The sequence below is a fragment of the Saimiri boliviensis genome, chromosome X, assembly GCF_048565385.1.
Source record: "Saimiri boliviensis isolate mSaiBol1 chromosome X, mSaiBol1.pri, whole genome shotgun sequence".
Classification (NCBI taxonomy): domain Eukaryota; kingdom Metazoa; phylum Chordata; class Mammalia; order Primates; family Cebidae; genus Saimiri; species Saimiri boliviensis.
The window spans coordinates 116,106,330-116,123,706 of record NC_133470.1 but is presented as its reverse complement, the minus strand read 5'-3'; the positions used below and the strand labels follow the sequence as shown (position 1 = coordinate 116,123,706).

General features: G+C 47.9%; 1 protein-coding gene across 7 annotated transcripts in view; it reads right to left on the bottom strand.

Moving 5' to 3' along the window:
• The window catches only part of SEPTIN6 (septin 6), an 86,666-nt gene that overhangs the window by 54,313 nt on the left and 14,976 nt on the right, over positions 1-17,377 (bottom strand). For all 7 annotated transcript variants that reach the window (XM_074391899.1, XM_074391900.1, XM_003931074.4 and 4 more), the window contains exons 2-3: positions 14,534-14,648; positions 2,162-2,357 (exon numbers count right to left, since the gene is read on the bottom strand). In XM_074391899.1, the coding sequence (XP_074248000.1) occupies positions 2,162-2,357; positions 14,534-14,648 (311 nt within the window). The remainder of the gene's footprint in view (positions 1-2,161; positions 2,358-14,533; positions 14,649-17,377) is intronic.

Here is a 17,377-nt window from a genome sequence, read left to right as displayed (position 1 = left end):
TAACACATGTGATAACCACGTGACTTCTGGTTAAATTCGATGGTGCCTGACCCCACCCCTCATCACATCCTCATCTCTGAGCCTCACCTACTCTTCACTCATACACATTCTCAACCCCCAACATCTTTTGTTTGTTTGTTTTGAGACAGAGTCTTGCTCTGCCTCCCAGGCTGGAGTGCAGTGATGCAATCTCAGCTCACTGCAACCTCCACCTCCCAGGCTCAAGTGCTTCTCCCACCTCAGCCTCCAGAGTAGCTGGAATTACAGGCACCTGCCACTATACCCAGCTAATTTTTGTATTTTTAGTACGGACAGGGTTTCACCATGATGGCCAGGCTGATCTTGAACTCCTGACTTCAAGTGATCTTCATGCCTCAGTCTCCCAAAGTTCTGGGATTACAGGCACGAGCCACCTTGCCTGGCTCCCCAACATCTTTCCTGGCCCCTCTCCTATCTCTCTGCTTACTCCTGTTCAGACCCTTTTCAGGATGTCTTTTCCTTTGTCTGTGGATTTAACATCCCGAGATTTTTGTCTTTAGTCCCGTGTTCTTCTCACTCTACTCTGATCCCTGGGCGATTTTACATGTGTCCGTGGTTGGGACCTATCACCTCTACCTTAATAACCCAATCCATATTTCTAGCCTCTTCTGATCTCCAGCTCTGTGTGTTCAACTGACTCACGTAGCTCAGAATTTCTCAGACAGATCAAACTCGACATGTCCAAACGGAGCTGATTATTTTGAGCCCTGGTTCTCTTATGGACTGCCACCACCATGTGTCCACTCCCCAAAGCCAGAATTTTGGCCTCATTCTAGATTTTTCTCTTGCCGTCACAAACCTACACCAAGTCCTGTTGATATTTACCTACTCAGTATTCAGCAAGTCTGTCACGCCTTTCTTATCTCGGCACCTATTTTACCTCTGGCCTCGATCGTAAATCCCTCTGTGATCTGGCACCTGCTTACCTCTTCAGCCTCCTCTCCCCGTTTTTCCCCAAGCTTATTCTAAGTGCTAGCCCAAGGGCAGAACCAAGTTTTTCCAGCCCTTACACTTAGCAATTTGAAAGACTCTCTGAGGACAATAATACAACATTGTGATTGAACATGAGTTCCAGAGTTCTGGAAGGGGCCTGTACAATCTTCATTAGCTTCACAGTGCCTCTGCCTCTGTCTAGCTGCCCTACACAGAGAGAGCAAGCTGCACTTTCCTAGAACACACCAGAATTCTGCACATCACTTTGCCTTTATACAGGCAGTTATCTCTGCCCAAGACGCCCCTCTCTCCCTTCCCTTGTCTGTCTGGCAAAACAGTTTGTCCTTCAAGAGTCAGCTCAGGGGGCCGGGCGCGGTGGCTCAAGCCTGTAATCCCAGCACTTTGGGAGGCCGAGGCGGGTGGATCAAGAGGTCAAGAGATCGAGACCATCCTGGTCAACATGGTGAAACCCCGTCTCTACTAAAAATACTAAAAATTAGCTGGGCATGGTGGCGTGTGCCTGTAATCCCAGCTACTCAGGAGGCTGAGGCAGGAGAATTGCCTGAACCCAGGAGGCGGAGGTTGCGGTGAGCCGAGATCTCGCCATTGCACTCCAGCCTGGGTAACAAGAGCGAAACTCCGTCTCAGAAAAAAAAAAAAAAAAAAAAAAAAGAGTCAGCTCAGGACACACATCCTTTGGGTAGGCGTCCCTGACCTCCCTAAGTGGAATTGACTGTTCTCGCCCTTGTGTTCTTCTTGTAACTTGTCCTTTATCTTGTTGTACCCTGTTCTTTACAGAACATCTTATACTCCATGGAAATTATTTGGTTAAAACCAGTTTTGCCTGTGAGTGCCTCAAGGGCAGAGACTAAGCCGTTCCTTTTTAGATGGTCGGAGCCCGACAGTACCTGGCGCAAGGTAGGAGCACAAGACATGTTTGTTGCATGGAATTGAGACCCAAACCATGTGTATTACAGACACCCTTCTTTTGGTGAAGTGAGTGGAGTGGAGCAGTTGCTGTAAACAAGGACCCTTGACAGGGCTGATGCTTGGAAGGTATCTGCTGCCCACACCATTCTGGGATGACAGGCTAGGGCCCAGTATCTGTGCTGTCTTCAAGATCCCCATGGTGAGCTCCTCTGTGTGGCCCTTTACCAACCTCCCCACCTCACCCCACTGCCTTCCTTACCTGTCCTCTTTGTTGATCTGGTCTCCAAAGCCAACTGTGCTAACGATCGTGAGCTTTAGCCCCACGTTGCTCTCTTGGAGGTCATAGGTATTAGACCGGAGCTGGACACCTGGCTGTGTGTGGGTGGCTGGCTCCCCTTCGAACTTGGTGTTGAACAAGGTGTCCATGAGGGTGGACTTGCCCAAACCTGTCTCTCCTGAAAAGCAAAAGGATAAATTATGGTCTGGTCACATAGTGACTATGCAGCCCTTACATATCACGTTTCAGATATACACATGTAGACATGGGAAAATGAACGTGATAGGCCAGATATAGTGGCTCACGCCTGTAATCCAAGCACTTTGGGAGGTCAAGGCGGATGGATTATAAGGTCAGGAGTTCGAGATCAGCCTGGCCAACATGGTGAAACCCTGTCTCTACTAAAAATAGAAAAATTAGCCAGTCATGGTGGTGCACGCCTGTAGTCCCAGGAGGGGACTGAGGCAGGAGAATCATTTGAACTTCGGAGGCAGAGGTTGCAGTGAGCTGAGATCACGCAACTGCTCTCCAGCCTGGGCAACACAGGGAGACTCTTTCTCAAAAAAAAAAAAAAAGAAAGAAAAGAAAAGAAAATGAGCATGATAAAATATAAAGTGAAAAGCATATAGAAGCAGACAAACTATATGATCTCAGTTAAATGAAAAAGACTGAAAGGAACTGTATCAATGGATCAGCAGTAGTCATCTCAGATAGTAGAATTGAGGTAATTTTCATTTTATTCTTCCATTTTTTCTGTCATTTGGAAATTTTACCTTGAGTATACATTGCTTTTACAGTCAGAAAAAGAAATTATGTTATGAGCAGCAATTGAAAGGTATAGCTATGCCTAGAAAAAAAGACCGAAAGGAAATACAATCTACTCTTACCAATGGCTATCTCCGAGTGGTGACCTTATGTGTGGTTTTCATCGTTTTCTAAGTGGAATATGTAATATGTATAGTTTCTTTCATAAAAATTAAAGGGCTGTTTTATTTTATTTATTTATTTTTTTGAGATGAGTCTCTCTCCGTCACCAGGCTGAAGTGCAGTGGTGCGATCTCGGCTCACTGCAACCTCTGCCTCCCAGGTTCAAGTGATTCTCCTGCCTCAGCCTCCTGAGTAGCTGGGACTACAGGCACATGCCACCACGCCCAACTAATTTTTGTATTTTTAGTAGAGAAGGGGTTTCACCATATTAGCCAGGATAGTCTCGATCTCTTGACCTCGTGATCCACCCGCCTCAGCCTCCCAAAGTGCTAGGATTACAAGCATGAGCCACCACGCCCAGCCCTTAATTTTTTTAAAAGGACAACGGTGGCCAGGCGTGGTGGCTCACGCCTGTAACCCCAGCACTCTGGGAGGCTGAAGCAGGCAGATCACTTGAGGTCAGGAGTTCGAGACCAGCCTGGCCAACACTGTAAAACCCTGTCTCTACTCAACAAATATATGTATACATATACAATTTAGCTGGGCATGGTGGTGGGCGCCTGTGATCCCAGCGACTGGGAGGCCAAGGCAGGAGAATTACTTGAATCAGGTGGAGGTGGAGGTTGCAGTGAACAGAGATAGCACCACTGTACTCCAGCCTGGGCAACAGAGCAACACTCCTTCTCAAAAAAAAAAAAAAAAAGGAAAGAAAAAAAGACAACAGTCCTTTGTCAAACAAATATCCTCTCATCCCAGTCCCCACCTCTCCTCCCTGCCAGGCCTAAACAGCCCTTTCTGGATGCCCCAAATGTGCCTCCCAGCGGTGAAAACCATACAGGCCCCTGGCTTATCCTCCCAGCCTGGTTGAACTTTCAGTGAGACAGTTTTTAACTAAGAGGGGTGGGGTAGGGAGACCTAGCAGACCACAAATTCTTCTTATCCTTAAATTTTCAACAAACTAGCCATTTGTTTGTTTAACTACTAGGCTGCGGGATACTAATAAATCAAACCATTGGAATTTAAAAAGTCCTGAACTTCACACTAGGGAAATGAGTAGGGGAAGGGCTTGGCAGACTGGTGAAGGTTTTGGGAGCTTGTTTTTGGGAGATCAGGGGATACCAAGCCACTGTCAGGAGCCAAGGAGAGTTCAGGGAATGGGACATCACAAGAAGTCAGGAGTTGGAGACAAGGAGGTTAGATAGGAATCTGATATGAGGCCACAAACTGAGCTGGCCACTAAAACCACTTACCATCTTATAATCTCTACAGATCCAGGCTGTATTTGACCCCTCAGCCCACCCCAAGTGACTCAGAAATACCAGGAATTAAAGAATCAGTAGAGAGGCAGGGACTAGGAAGAAAGCATATCGTTAATTACTCTGGCCTGCCCTTTGAAGACAAAGACTACCCTCCCATTATATTCTGCTTTCTCCCTCTCCTCTCCCCAACCCAAGGGGGATGTGAGCCTTGACTTCTCTTCACAGTCGGGACTGGGTTTGCATTGGGCAAATCGCTGGCAAATCCCGCCTCGGGACCAAAAGCGCACATCTGCAAGGTGGTTCAGGGCTAGGGTTAGGGCTTCGCGATGCAGGAACTGGAAATGCTCCACCTCCCCTCCCCGCTCGGGGTGTGTCTAGCCATGTTTCTTTTATCCTGAATAATGAGCTATGAATGCAGGAGGTGCCTTTTCAAATATCTGTCTATGATAAGAGTTTTCTATGTGTGGACAGTGAGAAGGGAGAGAGAGAGAGAGAGAGGAGGGAGACAGGAAGAAGGAGGGAGAACATTCAGTTCAGTCTGGCTACCCGGCCCCCCAGCCCAATTTCATAGCCAGGTCTGACTAACTTGGTAAATTGCCACAGTGCACGGAAATGGTTCTTCACACAGACCATGTTTCCAGCCAGGGTCTGCTATATCCATTAGCAGCAAAGACTCTCAGAGAAGAGGCCCCCTTTTTCCTCTCCTAAAGGAACAGGAAGTTATTTGGGTCCCAAGAAGAATTTGATGAGGTGAGGCCTTTGCCATGGGAGGTGGCAGACTTGGCCAGGCAGTGGACTGTATCACACCCCCACCTCCCGCAAGGTTGCGGTGCAGCTTAACTGTAAACGGGGCCAGCACCTTGGAGGCGGGAACATAGTACGGCTCCCACATCCTAACTCACCTCTCCTTTCGAGGGCACTGAGGTTTGAACTACATTTTAGCCCATCTTCCTGTGTGCCTCATGAATTTTCCAAGTACATCCTTACTCCCAACTCCCTTCTGTTCTGTGAGCTCCCTGCCGAATGCCCTGCAGGTCCTAGGGAGTAGAAGTCCTATGTCCCTAGCACCCAGAGTAGGCACCCTGGCTTCCCAATTCTAAGAATGCTCAGAGGCAGGGCGCGGTGGCTCACACCTGTAATCCCAGCACTTTGGGAGGCCGAGGCAGGTGGATCATGAGGTCAAGAGATCAAGACCAACTTGGCCAACATGGTGAAACCCCATCTCTACCAAAAATACAAAAACTGGCTGGGCGTGGTTGCGGGCGCCTATAGTCCCAGTTACTGGAGAGGCGGAGGCAGGAGAATTGTTGAAAGCAGGAGGCAGAGGTTGCAGTAAGCCGGGATCGCACCATTGCACTCCAGCCTGGGTGACAGAGCAAGACTCCATCTCAAAAAAAAAAAAAAAAGAATTCTCAGAGAGCAGGAGATAGGGCATCTTCCAGTACCCCCAGGAGTGCCCGTCCTGAGGTTCACACAGAAGGCCTCAGGGGCAGCACCACAGAGTGAGTGACCCACTCTGCACAGCTGGAGGAATGGGAGCCGGGCTAGGCAGCACAGGGAGCCGGGAGCAACCGCAGGAGAGATGACCACCCAAATGCCTGCCGGCACCAAAGGGCTGTGGAAATTAGATGCCAAATAATGAACGTCTGGAAGAAAAGAACACCCGGGTGTCTAGGAAATTGTGATAAATACAAGAGTAGAGAGGGCAGAAAGTCAAGCGAGCTCGTCCGATGGCTATTGAGTGCTTCCATTCCAGTTTTCCAGCAGCGTGGAGCCTGCGAGTTGGGGAGCCTTTCTCTCAATGACTGGCACAGACCCAGCCTGAGCCTAGGATGCTGCCCCTCCCACAGCTGCCCTGGGCCCAGTACTGAGTGTGAGTGTGTCGTAGGGGAAGGCACACGTGACCTAACTGGGATCAGGTCAACAGATTCCACGCCCCTGCAGGAAGGTGGGGACTTGGCAATTAGATTCCAGCAGGAAACCTGAGGAGTCCCAAGGGGTCAATTTCTCATTCCTCCTCCCCCAGCTCTCCCAGAGCTCCTCCGAATGGATAGTACGGTTTTTAACACATGCTCCACCAGGCGAGAGGATTTCATCTCAGTTTAGTTAATGTAGACAGTATTCTGGAAAAGGCTTTTTTTTTTTTTTTTTTTTTTCTAAATTAAATTTAAAACATATATGAGTACTATGAAATATGGTTTTTTCCAAACTATACTCTTTCAGGGCATGGTGGCTCAGGCCTGTAATCCCAGCACTTTGGGAGGTCGAGGCGGGCAGATCATCTGAGGTCAGGAGTTCAAGACCAGACTGGCCTACGTGGTGAAACCCCGTCTCTACCAAAAATACAAAAATTAGCCAGGCATGGTGGCCCACGCCTGTAATTCCAGCTACTCAGGAGGCTGAGGCTGCAAAATCGATTGAATCCAGGAGGTACAGGTTACAGTCAGCTGAAATCTTACCGCAACACTCCAGCCTGGGCAACAGAGCAACATCTTGTCAAAGAAACGAAAAGAAAAAGAAGGAAGGAAGGAAGGAAGGAAGAAATTACTGTGTGACATTAACTGAGCCCTTCCCCCTCTCCGCGTCCCAGTCTCTTTTTCTCTAAAATGAGAGGGTTGGTAATAATCGCTATTGTTTACAGACACTGCTGCAAGTTTTTAACATATATTTTCCTATTTATTCTTCACAATAAGCCTTTGAGGCAAATGTTACTATTTGTCCTCAATTTAGAGATGGGTTCACCAAGCCACTTACTAGCTGTGGAAATCTGCGCTAGTTCCTCAGCATTTCTGTACCTTACTTTCCTCATCTATAAAACGTGGAGGGACCGGGCATCTTTGCTTATGCATATAATCCCGGCACTTTGGGAGGCTGAAGCAGGAGGATCACTTGAGGCCAGGAGTTCTAGACCAGCCTGACCAACATAGACCCTGTCTCTGTTTTATTTTATTTCCATAGGTTTTGCGGGGAACAGGTGGTGTTTGGTTACATGAGTCCATTCTTCAGTGGTGATTTGTGAGATTTTGGTGCACCCATCACTCGAGCAGTATACACCAAACCAATTTGTAGTCTTTTATCCCTCACCCTCTTCCCACCCTTTCCCCTGAGTCCCTGAAGTCCATTGTGTCATTATTATGCCTTTTCATCCTCATAGCTTAGTTCCCACTTATGAGTGAGAATATATGATGTTTGGTTTTCCATTCCTGAGTTACTTCATTTAGAATAATAGGTCTATTTGGCCAGGCACGGTGGCTCATGCCTATAATCCCAGCACTATGGGAGGCCGAGGGGGGCGGATCACCTGAGGTTGGGAGTTCAAGACCAGCGTGACCAACATGGAAAAACTCTATCTCTACTAAAAATACAAAATTAGCTGGGCATGGCGGCGGACACCTGTAGTCCCAGCTACTTGGGAGGCTGAGGCAGGAAAATCGCTTGAACCCGGGAGGCTGAGGTTACGGTGAGCCAAGATCGCGCACTGTCCTCCAGCCTGGGCAACAGAGTGAAACTCTCTCTCAAAAAAAAGAAGAATAGATCTATTTTTAAAACTAATAATAATAAAATAAAATGTGGAGGAAGTAGCTAGTCCAAGGTCCCAAACAAGTAAGTGGCAAAGCCAGCATTTGAATCCAGGCAGGCTGACGCTGGAGTCCATGCTTTTAACCAATGTGCCCTAGCGAGATGCGTAAGTGGGATATGTTTGTTCATTCAGTCATTCAGTGAGTATTTACGAAGCCTCTAATCGGAGCCAGGCACAGTTACAGGAGCTGCAGATATAGCAATGAACAAGATAGCCACAACCCCTGTTCTTGTGGCGCTGAAGTCTCTTCCAGTTCTGCATGTTGAACCCAGAGAAATGTCTCTGAGTTCAACAGGGAGGTGCCCAAAAGGAAACACTCCAGGAACTCCAGTTGGCCAAGGAAGCCTATGGAAAGGGATAAGGTCATGCCTGGTTCTGTGACCTTGCCCTTTCCTTCCTGATCCTGCAGATGCCTGGCCGGCAGTGGTGTGCTGGAGCTGGCTTGTCCGCTTCCTGCATGTCTTCCCAAGCCCACGTGCAGTGATATCACGTTGATAGCTTAACAGCAGCCATGGCAGGAGTAATGACACCACAGAAATCAGCAGATGCTTCAAACCCCAACAGTTTTTCTCCTGAGATGGGCTGTGACGTGGACCAGCACACCACCACTGGCAGACTGTTTTGGACGAGTGAGCAGCTGCCTTTCCCAGAGATGAACGGATGAGACAACTGATCCTTGGCCTTGATAGAATGCTAGCTTCCCTTTCCCTCCTCCTGCAGCAAGCCTCAATCCTGCTTCTCTTGTGTGACTGTTTTTTTCCATGTTCAACAGAGCCCAATTGAGCCTGGAATCCTGAGCAGCTTCAAAGTAAATATTATCATTATGACCCTTTGTGCTCCTCACAGTGGTGACTGCTACTGGCACATTTGGATGGATGAGTCTCTTTGGGGCTTGTTCCCAGGAGCGCAAAGCAACGGGCCCCAGAATATTTGTACTGTTGGCTCGGGTGGTTCCTCTGAGGTGTTCTGTACTATATATACGATCAAGGGATCCTTGAAATTTCCAAAGATAAGGGACTAGCATATGTGTGGGGTTTTTGTTTGTTTTGTTTGTTTGTTTGTTTTTTGAGAAGTCTCGCTCTTGTCCCCCAGGCTGGAGTGCAGTGGCGTGATCTCGGCTCACTGCAACCTCCGCCTCCCAGGTTCAACTGATTCTCCTGCCTCAGCCTCCTGAGTAGTTGGGATTACAGGTACCTGCCACCACACCCAGCTAATTTTTGTATTTTTAGTAGGAACTAGGTTTCACCATGTTGGCCAGGCTGGTCCCGAACTCCTGACCTCAGGTGATCCGCCTGCCTCAGCCTCCCAAAGTTCTGGGATTACAGGCATGAGCCACCACACCTAGCCTAGCATATGTGTTTTTATGGGGAAAAAACAGAGAGGCACCTCACCTCTTTGGTAATTATGGTCAACCCTAGAGAATATATTGGAGAAGAGTCATAATATACTCACTCATGTGCCTAGTCATCTAAAAAGAATAATAGGCCAGGTGCGGTGGCTCATGCCTTTAATCCCAGCACTTTGGGAGGCTAATGCGGGAGGATCACTTGAGGTCAAGAGTTTGAGACCAGGCTGGCCAACATGGTGAGACCCATTCTCTACTAAAAATACAAAAAAAAAAAAAAAAAAAAAAATTAGCTGGGCATGATGGCGCCCACCTGTAATCCCAGCTACTAGGGAGGCCGAGGCATGAGAATCACTTGAACCTGGGAGGTGGAGGTTGCAGTGAGCCGAGATAGTGCCACTCCACTCCAGCTTGGCTGACACAGTGAGGCTCTGTCTCGAAAATAATAATAATAATAATAATAATAATAATAATTGTAGGTACCATTTATTGGTATTCTTACATATAAATTAGGTTCTGGATTATTAAAAATTCTTGGCTGGGCATGGTGGCTCATACCTGTAATCCTAGCACTTTAGGAGGCCGAGGCAGGCAGATCACCTGAGGTCAGGAGTTCGAGACCAGCCTGGCCAACATGGCGAAACCCCGTCTGTACTAAAAATACAATTAGCTGGGTATGGTGGCGTGCACATGTAATCCCAGATACTCGGGAGGCTGAAGCAAGAGAATTGCTTGAACCTGGGAGTCGGAGGTTGCAGTGAGCCGAGATCCACCGCACTCTAGCCTGGGCAACAGAGGGAGACTCCGTCTCAAAAAAAATAAAAAAGAAAAGAAAATACTTTGAGGAAATATATTCTATGCCCAAACAGCATCTTTTTTGTAAGTCCTTAAGGGAGTAAATGTACACAGGCAGTAGGCATGAAACTGTGGTTACAAAAAGCTCTGCAAGATAAAAGATGACCTTCAGCAACTAAGCTATGGACCCTCTGCCAAGTCAGTGACTGGATCCAGCCCCATGGCTGGGCTGACATTGCAGCTTCAGAGCTACTCTAAGCTATTCATGACCTTGGCCCAAATTGTGGTTCTCTGAGCAATGAAAGGGTGGTGAGCACGGCAAGAGGGCAGGATGCATGCATTGCAGGGTTTTTTGGAACAGGGATGAAATTAACCCAGTCAGGGCTGGTCTATCCAATGGTTGCACCTGGGGGTCTAAGAAAGGAGCTACAGAGGCAGCCATTTCCTGAAATTTGACAAGTGGGGAGCAAAAGAGAGTCTATGACTCCTTGAGAATGAGAGCATCTCCTTCCTACTCCTCCCCTTCGGAGGGTCTGTCCTTGGCACTTGAACAGTTCCATCCCAGTAGGTGCAAGTGGAAGCATTTGTAGCTGTACAATGTTTAGATGGAAACTAGAGGATGGGGGATTACTACTTCTCCCACCCACTCTGCCTTGAGCTTGGCCACCTCTTTCTCTGGGCCCTAGGGGAGCCTGTGCTCCATATATCACATTACCCTACACTTCCCCGCTCAGAGATCCAGTTCAAGTCACATGGCCTCCCTCCTAATGCTTTACTAGCCCACCCAATCGCACTGGTTGAAAGGTTGCTTAGGACGGGCGCGGTGGCTCACAACTGTAATCCCAGCACTTTGGGAGGCCAAGGCAGGTGAATCAGCTAAGGTCAGGAGTTTAAGACCAGCTTGGCCAACATGGTGAAACCCTATCTCTACTAAAAATACAAAAATTAGCTGGGCGTGGTGGTGCACACCTGTAGTCTGAGCTACTCAGCAGGCTGAGGCAGGAGAATCACTTGAACCTAGGAGGCAGAGGTTGCAGTGAGCTGAGATTGTGCCAGCCACTGCACTCCAACCCAGGCAACAGAGCCAGACTCCGTCTCAAAAAAAAAAAAGAAAGGTTGCTTAGGTTGGGTCTGTCATTTCTCTTCTCATCTCAACTTCAGTACAGGTCATATGGAGTTCTGTCTGGGAAGAATGCCAAAGGACTCTGATATGTTTGTGCTGAAATATTGTGGTAATCAAATATTATGTGAAATAAGTTGGCCATCAGCCAAAGATTGGAGCTCTTGTTAGTTAAACAGAGATTTGGCAGTGCTAACATTGGACGTGATAGTCTTTGCACTTGATGTCGATGACTATGACTTCTAGTTATTTCACATTTTTCCCCAAATAGCACCTAATCATAACCATGAGTTAGACTTCCAGCATTTGAAGAATTAACAGCCTAGATCTGGACTCTAAGGCCCTTGATGTGCAATTCTGTGAGGCACATATTTTCTTTCTTTTTTTAATGTACTCTTTTGTTCACTAATGCGTCCAGGTATATTTCTCTCCCTATGAACAAGGACATACGTAGTAGAAGTCACATCTTAAAAACAAGTTTGAGTATAAATCTGTTGAATGAAACTGATGCACATATTTTCATCTGATAGGTTCCAAAGTTGATGTGGGCCAGGCACCGTGGCTAACGCCTGTGATCCCAGCACTTTGGTAGGCTGAGGCAAGTGGATCGCTTGAGCTTAGGAGTTCGAGACCAGCCTGGGCAACACAGTGAGACCTCACCTCATCTCTACAAGAAATAAACAAAAAATGAGCCCAGTCGCATGCCTATAATCCCAGCTACTTTGGAGGCTGAAGTGGGAGGACTGCTTGAGCCTGGGAGGTTGAGGCTGCAGTGAGCCAAGAATCATGCCACTGCACTCCAGCCTGGGTGACACAGGGTCACTTTGTCTCAAACAACAACGATAACAAAAACCAAAGTTGGTGTGTGGGAATGAGTCATTTAGCTAAGGAGTGAGCCCAGCTCGTGAGAACAACTGCCCATCATCTGTTGTTTTCTACTTGTCCTTGAGTATGTAGCAATTCTCTCACAGAAAGTGACCTGGAAAAGAATGCTGGGGATAGAGAGGAAAAAAATATAAAGAGCCCAAGAAAATGAATGACCTTAGTGAGAAAATAGAATTTCTAGGCCGGGTACAGTGGCTCACACCTGTAATACCAGCACTTTGGGAGGCTGAGGCAGGCAGATCACTTGAGGTTAGGAATTTGAGACCAGCTTGGCCAACAGGGTGAAACGCTGTCTTTACTAAAAATACAAAAATTAGCTGGGTATGGCGACGTGCACCTGTAATCCCAGGTACTCAGGAGGCTGAAGCAGGAGAATTACTTGAACTTGGGAGGTGGAGGTTGCAGTGAGCCAAGAAGGTACCACTGCACTCCAGCCTGGTGACAGCACAAGACTCTGTCTCAAAAAAAGAAAAAAAAAAGAAAACAGAATTTCTGAATACATTAAAGAGTAAAATATCCAACTTAGTGGTAGTTCAGATCTACTATATGAACGAGTTCTCCATACATTCTATACAAAAATAAAAGGCAATTAGCAAAAGCGTTTCAGTGTTCTAGCCAGTATGAAAACCAAATGTATTCTGATATTTATACAATTATTAAGGTTCAGAAGGAGGTCACTGGAAATATACAGGCATGCTTTCCCACACTACAGGGTGAAAATTATATGCTATAATCATGTTTGCAAATTTGGGATATTTAAGATCTAAGAAGAGATTCTTAAGGAACTGTTATCCCTCATATTTGTTTGATTGGTGCTCAATGGTTTCCAAAGTGTTTATGTGCTCGGGAGATGCTGCTGGCAGCAGTTAGAGAAGCTGTGGGAAAAACAAGGGGTCAGCCAGGCCTGAGCCCTCATTATGGTGCCATTTCGTCTGTGTTGCCTCAGGTAAGTCCCTTACCCGCCCCAAGACTCTGTGTCTCCACCTGTTTCACAAGAATACAAATGCTATGCTCACTTCGAAGAGCCCTGGTAATGCCCAAAAGAGCTAATATGAGAAAGTGAAAAGTATAATGAATGGTTCCTGTGGGATTCACTCATTCATTCATTTCACAAATATTACCGAACTCTACTTGTGCTGTGATTAGCATATAGAGGGGGCTAAGACTTGGTTCCCACTGGTGAGGTTAAGTGTCTAGGTAGAGGCCGGGCACAGTGGCTCACACCTGTAATCCTAGCACTTTGGGAGGCCAAGATGGGTGGATTGCTTGAGCTCAGGAGTTTGAGACCAGCCTGAGCAACATAATAAGACACCGTCTCAAAAAAGAAAAAAAAAGTCGGCTGGGCATGGTGGCTCACACCTGTAATCCCAGCACTTTGGGAGGCCAAAGCAGGCAGATCAAAAAGTCAATAGATCGAGACCATCCTGGCCAACATGGTAAAACTCTGTCTCTACTAAAAATACAAAAATTAGCTGGGCGTGGTGGTGCACACCTGTAGTCCCAGCTATTCCGGAGGCTGAGGCAGGAGAATCCCTCGAACCCCGGAGGCGGAGTCCGCAGTGAGCCGAGATTGTGCCACTGCCGTCCAGCCTGGCAACAGAGTGAGACTCCATCCCAAAAAAAAAAAGTCGGCCGGGCGCGGTGGCTCAAGCCTGTAATCCCAGCACTTTGGGAGGCCGAGGCGGGTGGATCACGAGGTCGAGAGATCGAGACCGTCCTGGTCAACATAGTGAAACCCCGTCTCTACTAAAAATACTAAAAAAAAATTAGCTGGGCATGGTGGCGCGTGCCTGTAATCCCACCCACTCAGGAGGCTGAGGCAGGAGAATTGCCTGAACCCAGGAGGCGGAGGTTGCGGTGAGCTGAGATCGCGCCATTGCACTCCAGCCTGGGTAACAAGAGGGAAACTCTGTCTCAAAAAAAAAAAAAAAAAAAAAAAAAAGTCTAGGTAGAGAGTTGGTAAAGGGAATAAAAGAACTTTGCATACAGCTGTGTGGTCCCTGCACTTGACCTCTGACTAAACCAAGCACAGCAAAACTACAGAGGAAACAGACAGACCCAACCCACTGCCCACAGCTGGTGGGCAGGCGGTTTTCCTCAGCTATCCCCTCCCTCCTAATTCTGCCCTGGCTGCTGTCCTCTGTAGTCAAAATGAACTCTGCAGCAGTACTGAGCCAGCCAGCTCCCTTACAAAATTTCCATGGGGTCTCACGTAGCTGTTTTCCCCCAGGAGATGGCTCTATACTCTGGTCTGGCCAGGAGAAAAAAGTAATTACCACCAGCTGCTTACAATAAAACAGGCAGAGAGATAAAAGAGAGAGGAGAGATGCTCTCACAACTAAATCAGAATGACACACTATTTAACCTAATTACCTGCAAAGCCACATCCAGCCATTAAGGATTCATATTCTGTAATAGAATTTCCTGCTATGGAAATACTCACCCACGCACAGGATGTTGAAGCAGAAGCCCTGGCTGACGGACTTATTCACCAGCTGGTCAGGCAAGCTGTCAAACCCCACATGTCCAGCCAGGGGGACAGTTCGGCAACCTTCACCCTAATTTGGAAGGGGTCGGGGAGAAAATGAAAATGTGCTTAAAAGCAGTCTGGGTCTCATTTCTCCATCCAAATGTTCGCCGTGCAAGGAAGTCACACCCGCCCAGGCCCAGCGTGTCATCTCTTCCCTCAACTACTCCCTGCTCCAAAGCAAAATGGCCCATCAGCTTGGAAATCACAGATTCTTAGAAACAGGCATCCTCTAGGCTCAATAGTGAATGTCGCCACAGCCCCAGACAGAGCAAATTACAGAGGGGCTTACTGGGGGCAGGAGGGTGGAGTCAGGGGAAGAGAATGCTGGCACTGGAGGTTCACAGACTCAGGTTGAATCTTCACTGTCATTTACAAGCTGAGTAACTCGCTGAGACTGTTTCCTTCCACATCTGCCATCTGAGATAATATGGCATATCTTAGAAGTGACTGGGAGCCTCAGAAGCACTAATACATGTAACGAGCTTAGTACAGGCAGAAGTGTTTAGTAAGTATTATGAAAAGACTTCAAAAAGCAATTATTGGGCCAGGCACAGTGGCTCACGCCTGTAATCCCAGAACTTTGGGAGGCCAAGGCGGGCAGATCACTTGAGGTCAGGAGTTCGACACCAGCCTGGCCAACATGGTGAAACCCCATCTCTATCAAAAATAAAAAAATTAGCCGGGCACGGTGGTGGGTGCCTGTAATCCCACCTACTTGGGAGGCTGAGGCAGAATTGCTTGAACTCGGGAGGCAGAGGTTTCAGTGAGCCCAAATTATGCCACTGCACTCCAACCTGAGCAACAAGAATGAAACTCCATCTCAAAAAAAAAAAAAAAAAAAAAAAAAAAAAAGGCAATTATTGGCTGGCAAAATGGCTCATGCCTGTAATCCCAGCCCTTTAGGAGGCCAAGGTGGGTGGATAACTTGAGGCCAGGAGTTTGAGATCAGCCTGGGCAACACAGCAAGATAGTGTCTCTACAAAAAAATCAAAAATTAGCTGGACATGGTGGCATGTGCCTGTAACACCAGCCACTTGAGAGGCTGAGGTGGGAGGATTGCTTGTGTCCAGGAGGTAGAGGCTGCAGTATGCTATGATGGCACCACAGTACTCCCACCTGGACAACAGAGCAAGATCCTATCTTTAAAAAAAAAGCAATTGTTCCTCTCTCTAGGACATTTTGTGGATCTACCAAGGCGGCATAGTGTAGAGGTTAAGAGCAGAGGCTTTGAAATCTGGCAGGTGTGAGTTACAGTCCCACCTCCACTACCTCCTGGCTGTGTCACCCTCAGTCAAGTTACAGAAACCTCTCAAGGTTTCCCCATCCATAAAATCGGAAACTATCGAGTAGGAGTGTGAGGATTACACAGGTTTCATGCTCCTCAAGCCCTTAGCGTAGTGTCTAGCATGTATGTGGTGAGCATTCAATCATCAGTAGCTGCTGTTGTTAGTCACGGTGGGGTTTATCCTTACACCCCCGGCCTGAAGGATACCGCATGGAACACTGGCTCCCTATGGCTGCAGGAAGCTGCCTCCATGCTTCCTCTGGGTCCCTTGATTCCATAAGGGTCAGCCAAACCACTCCCAGCCATGGAAAGCAGAGGGCTTTGCTTCGCCTGCAAGGCCCAAAGCTGCTTATAGTTAATGATTTTATAAAACAGGGGGAAGCCTCAAACTGGGGCAGGATTCCAAGAAGCCAATGGAAGCATGACAGGGGCCTGGGTGGGCTCAAGAAATGTGTCACCGACCAACCAACGGCCACCAGGGAGGGGAGGGGATGGGGAGAAGGGAAGCTGCAGACAGTTGAGCTGGACAAGAAGGAGTACTATGGAAGGAGTCAGTTTCTGTTGGGTGGGGCCGCACCAAGTTTTCCATAATCAGAAAGATGCCAAGAGCAATCCAAGAAGGACATGGTGAATGCCAGGAGGCCCAGCCCAGCATCCCAGGCTGCACTAACAGGCAGCTCTTCTTTTGTGCTGGACCAGCTTTTAGACTAGGTCCATAATAAGGGCACATTTTCACCCTGAAAGGGGTGGACTGGAGGGAGGAGGAGCTTCTCAGCAGCCGATCTTGTCAGAACTGGCTCCCAGACAGCCCCCTCACACAACTTTAGATCTCACTCTCTTCCGTGTCATTGGATCCTCCCAGGGCAAGCGACAGGGCTAGTGCCAGTGAATGCCATGTGGCAAGTTCATTACCCTCACGTATCTCACACTGCACACTCTCAGTGGAGACCTCTTGACAGACAACCATATACCATCATTCAGTGAGAGTCAGGGTATTCTCTGTCCCAGGGGTCCTCTGAAGACAGCTGAGGCCAGGCACGGTGGCTCACACCTACAATCACAGCACTTTGGGAGGCCAAAGTGGGCGGATCACTTGAGCCCAGGAGTTTGGGACCAGCCTGAATAACATGGCAAAACCCTATCTCAACAACAAGAAAAATACAAAAATGAGCCGGGCATGGTGGCGTGAGCCTGTGGTCCCAGCTACTCAGGAGGCTGAGGTGGAAGGATCACCTGAGCCCAGGAGGTCAAGGCTGCAGTGAGCCATGATCGCACCACTGCACTCCAGTCTGGGTGATAGAGCAAGACCCTGTCTTGCGAAAAACAAACAAACAACAACAACAACAACAAACTGAGCTTCATAAGTGGTTCACATCAGTCAAGGCTTTGTTCTACATTCACTCCTTTTCTGCTTCTACTTCCCATTTCCCCTTCTTATTAAAGCAAACTAAGATGCAAGGTTCCCACTGCTA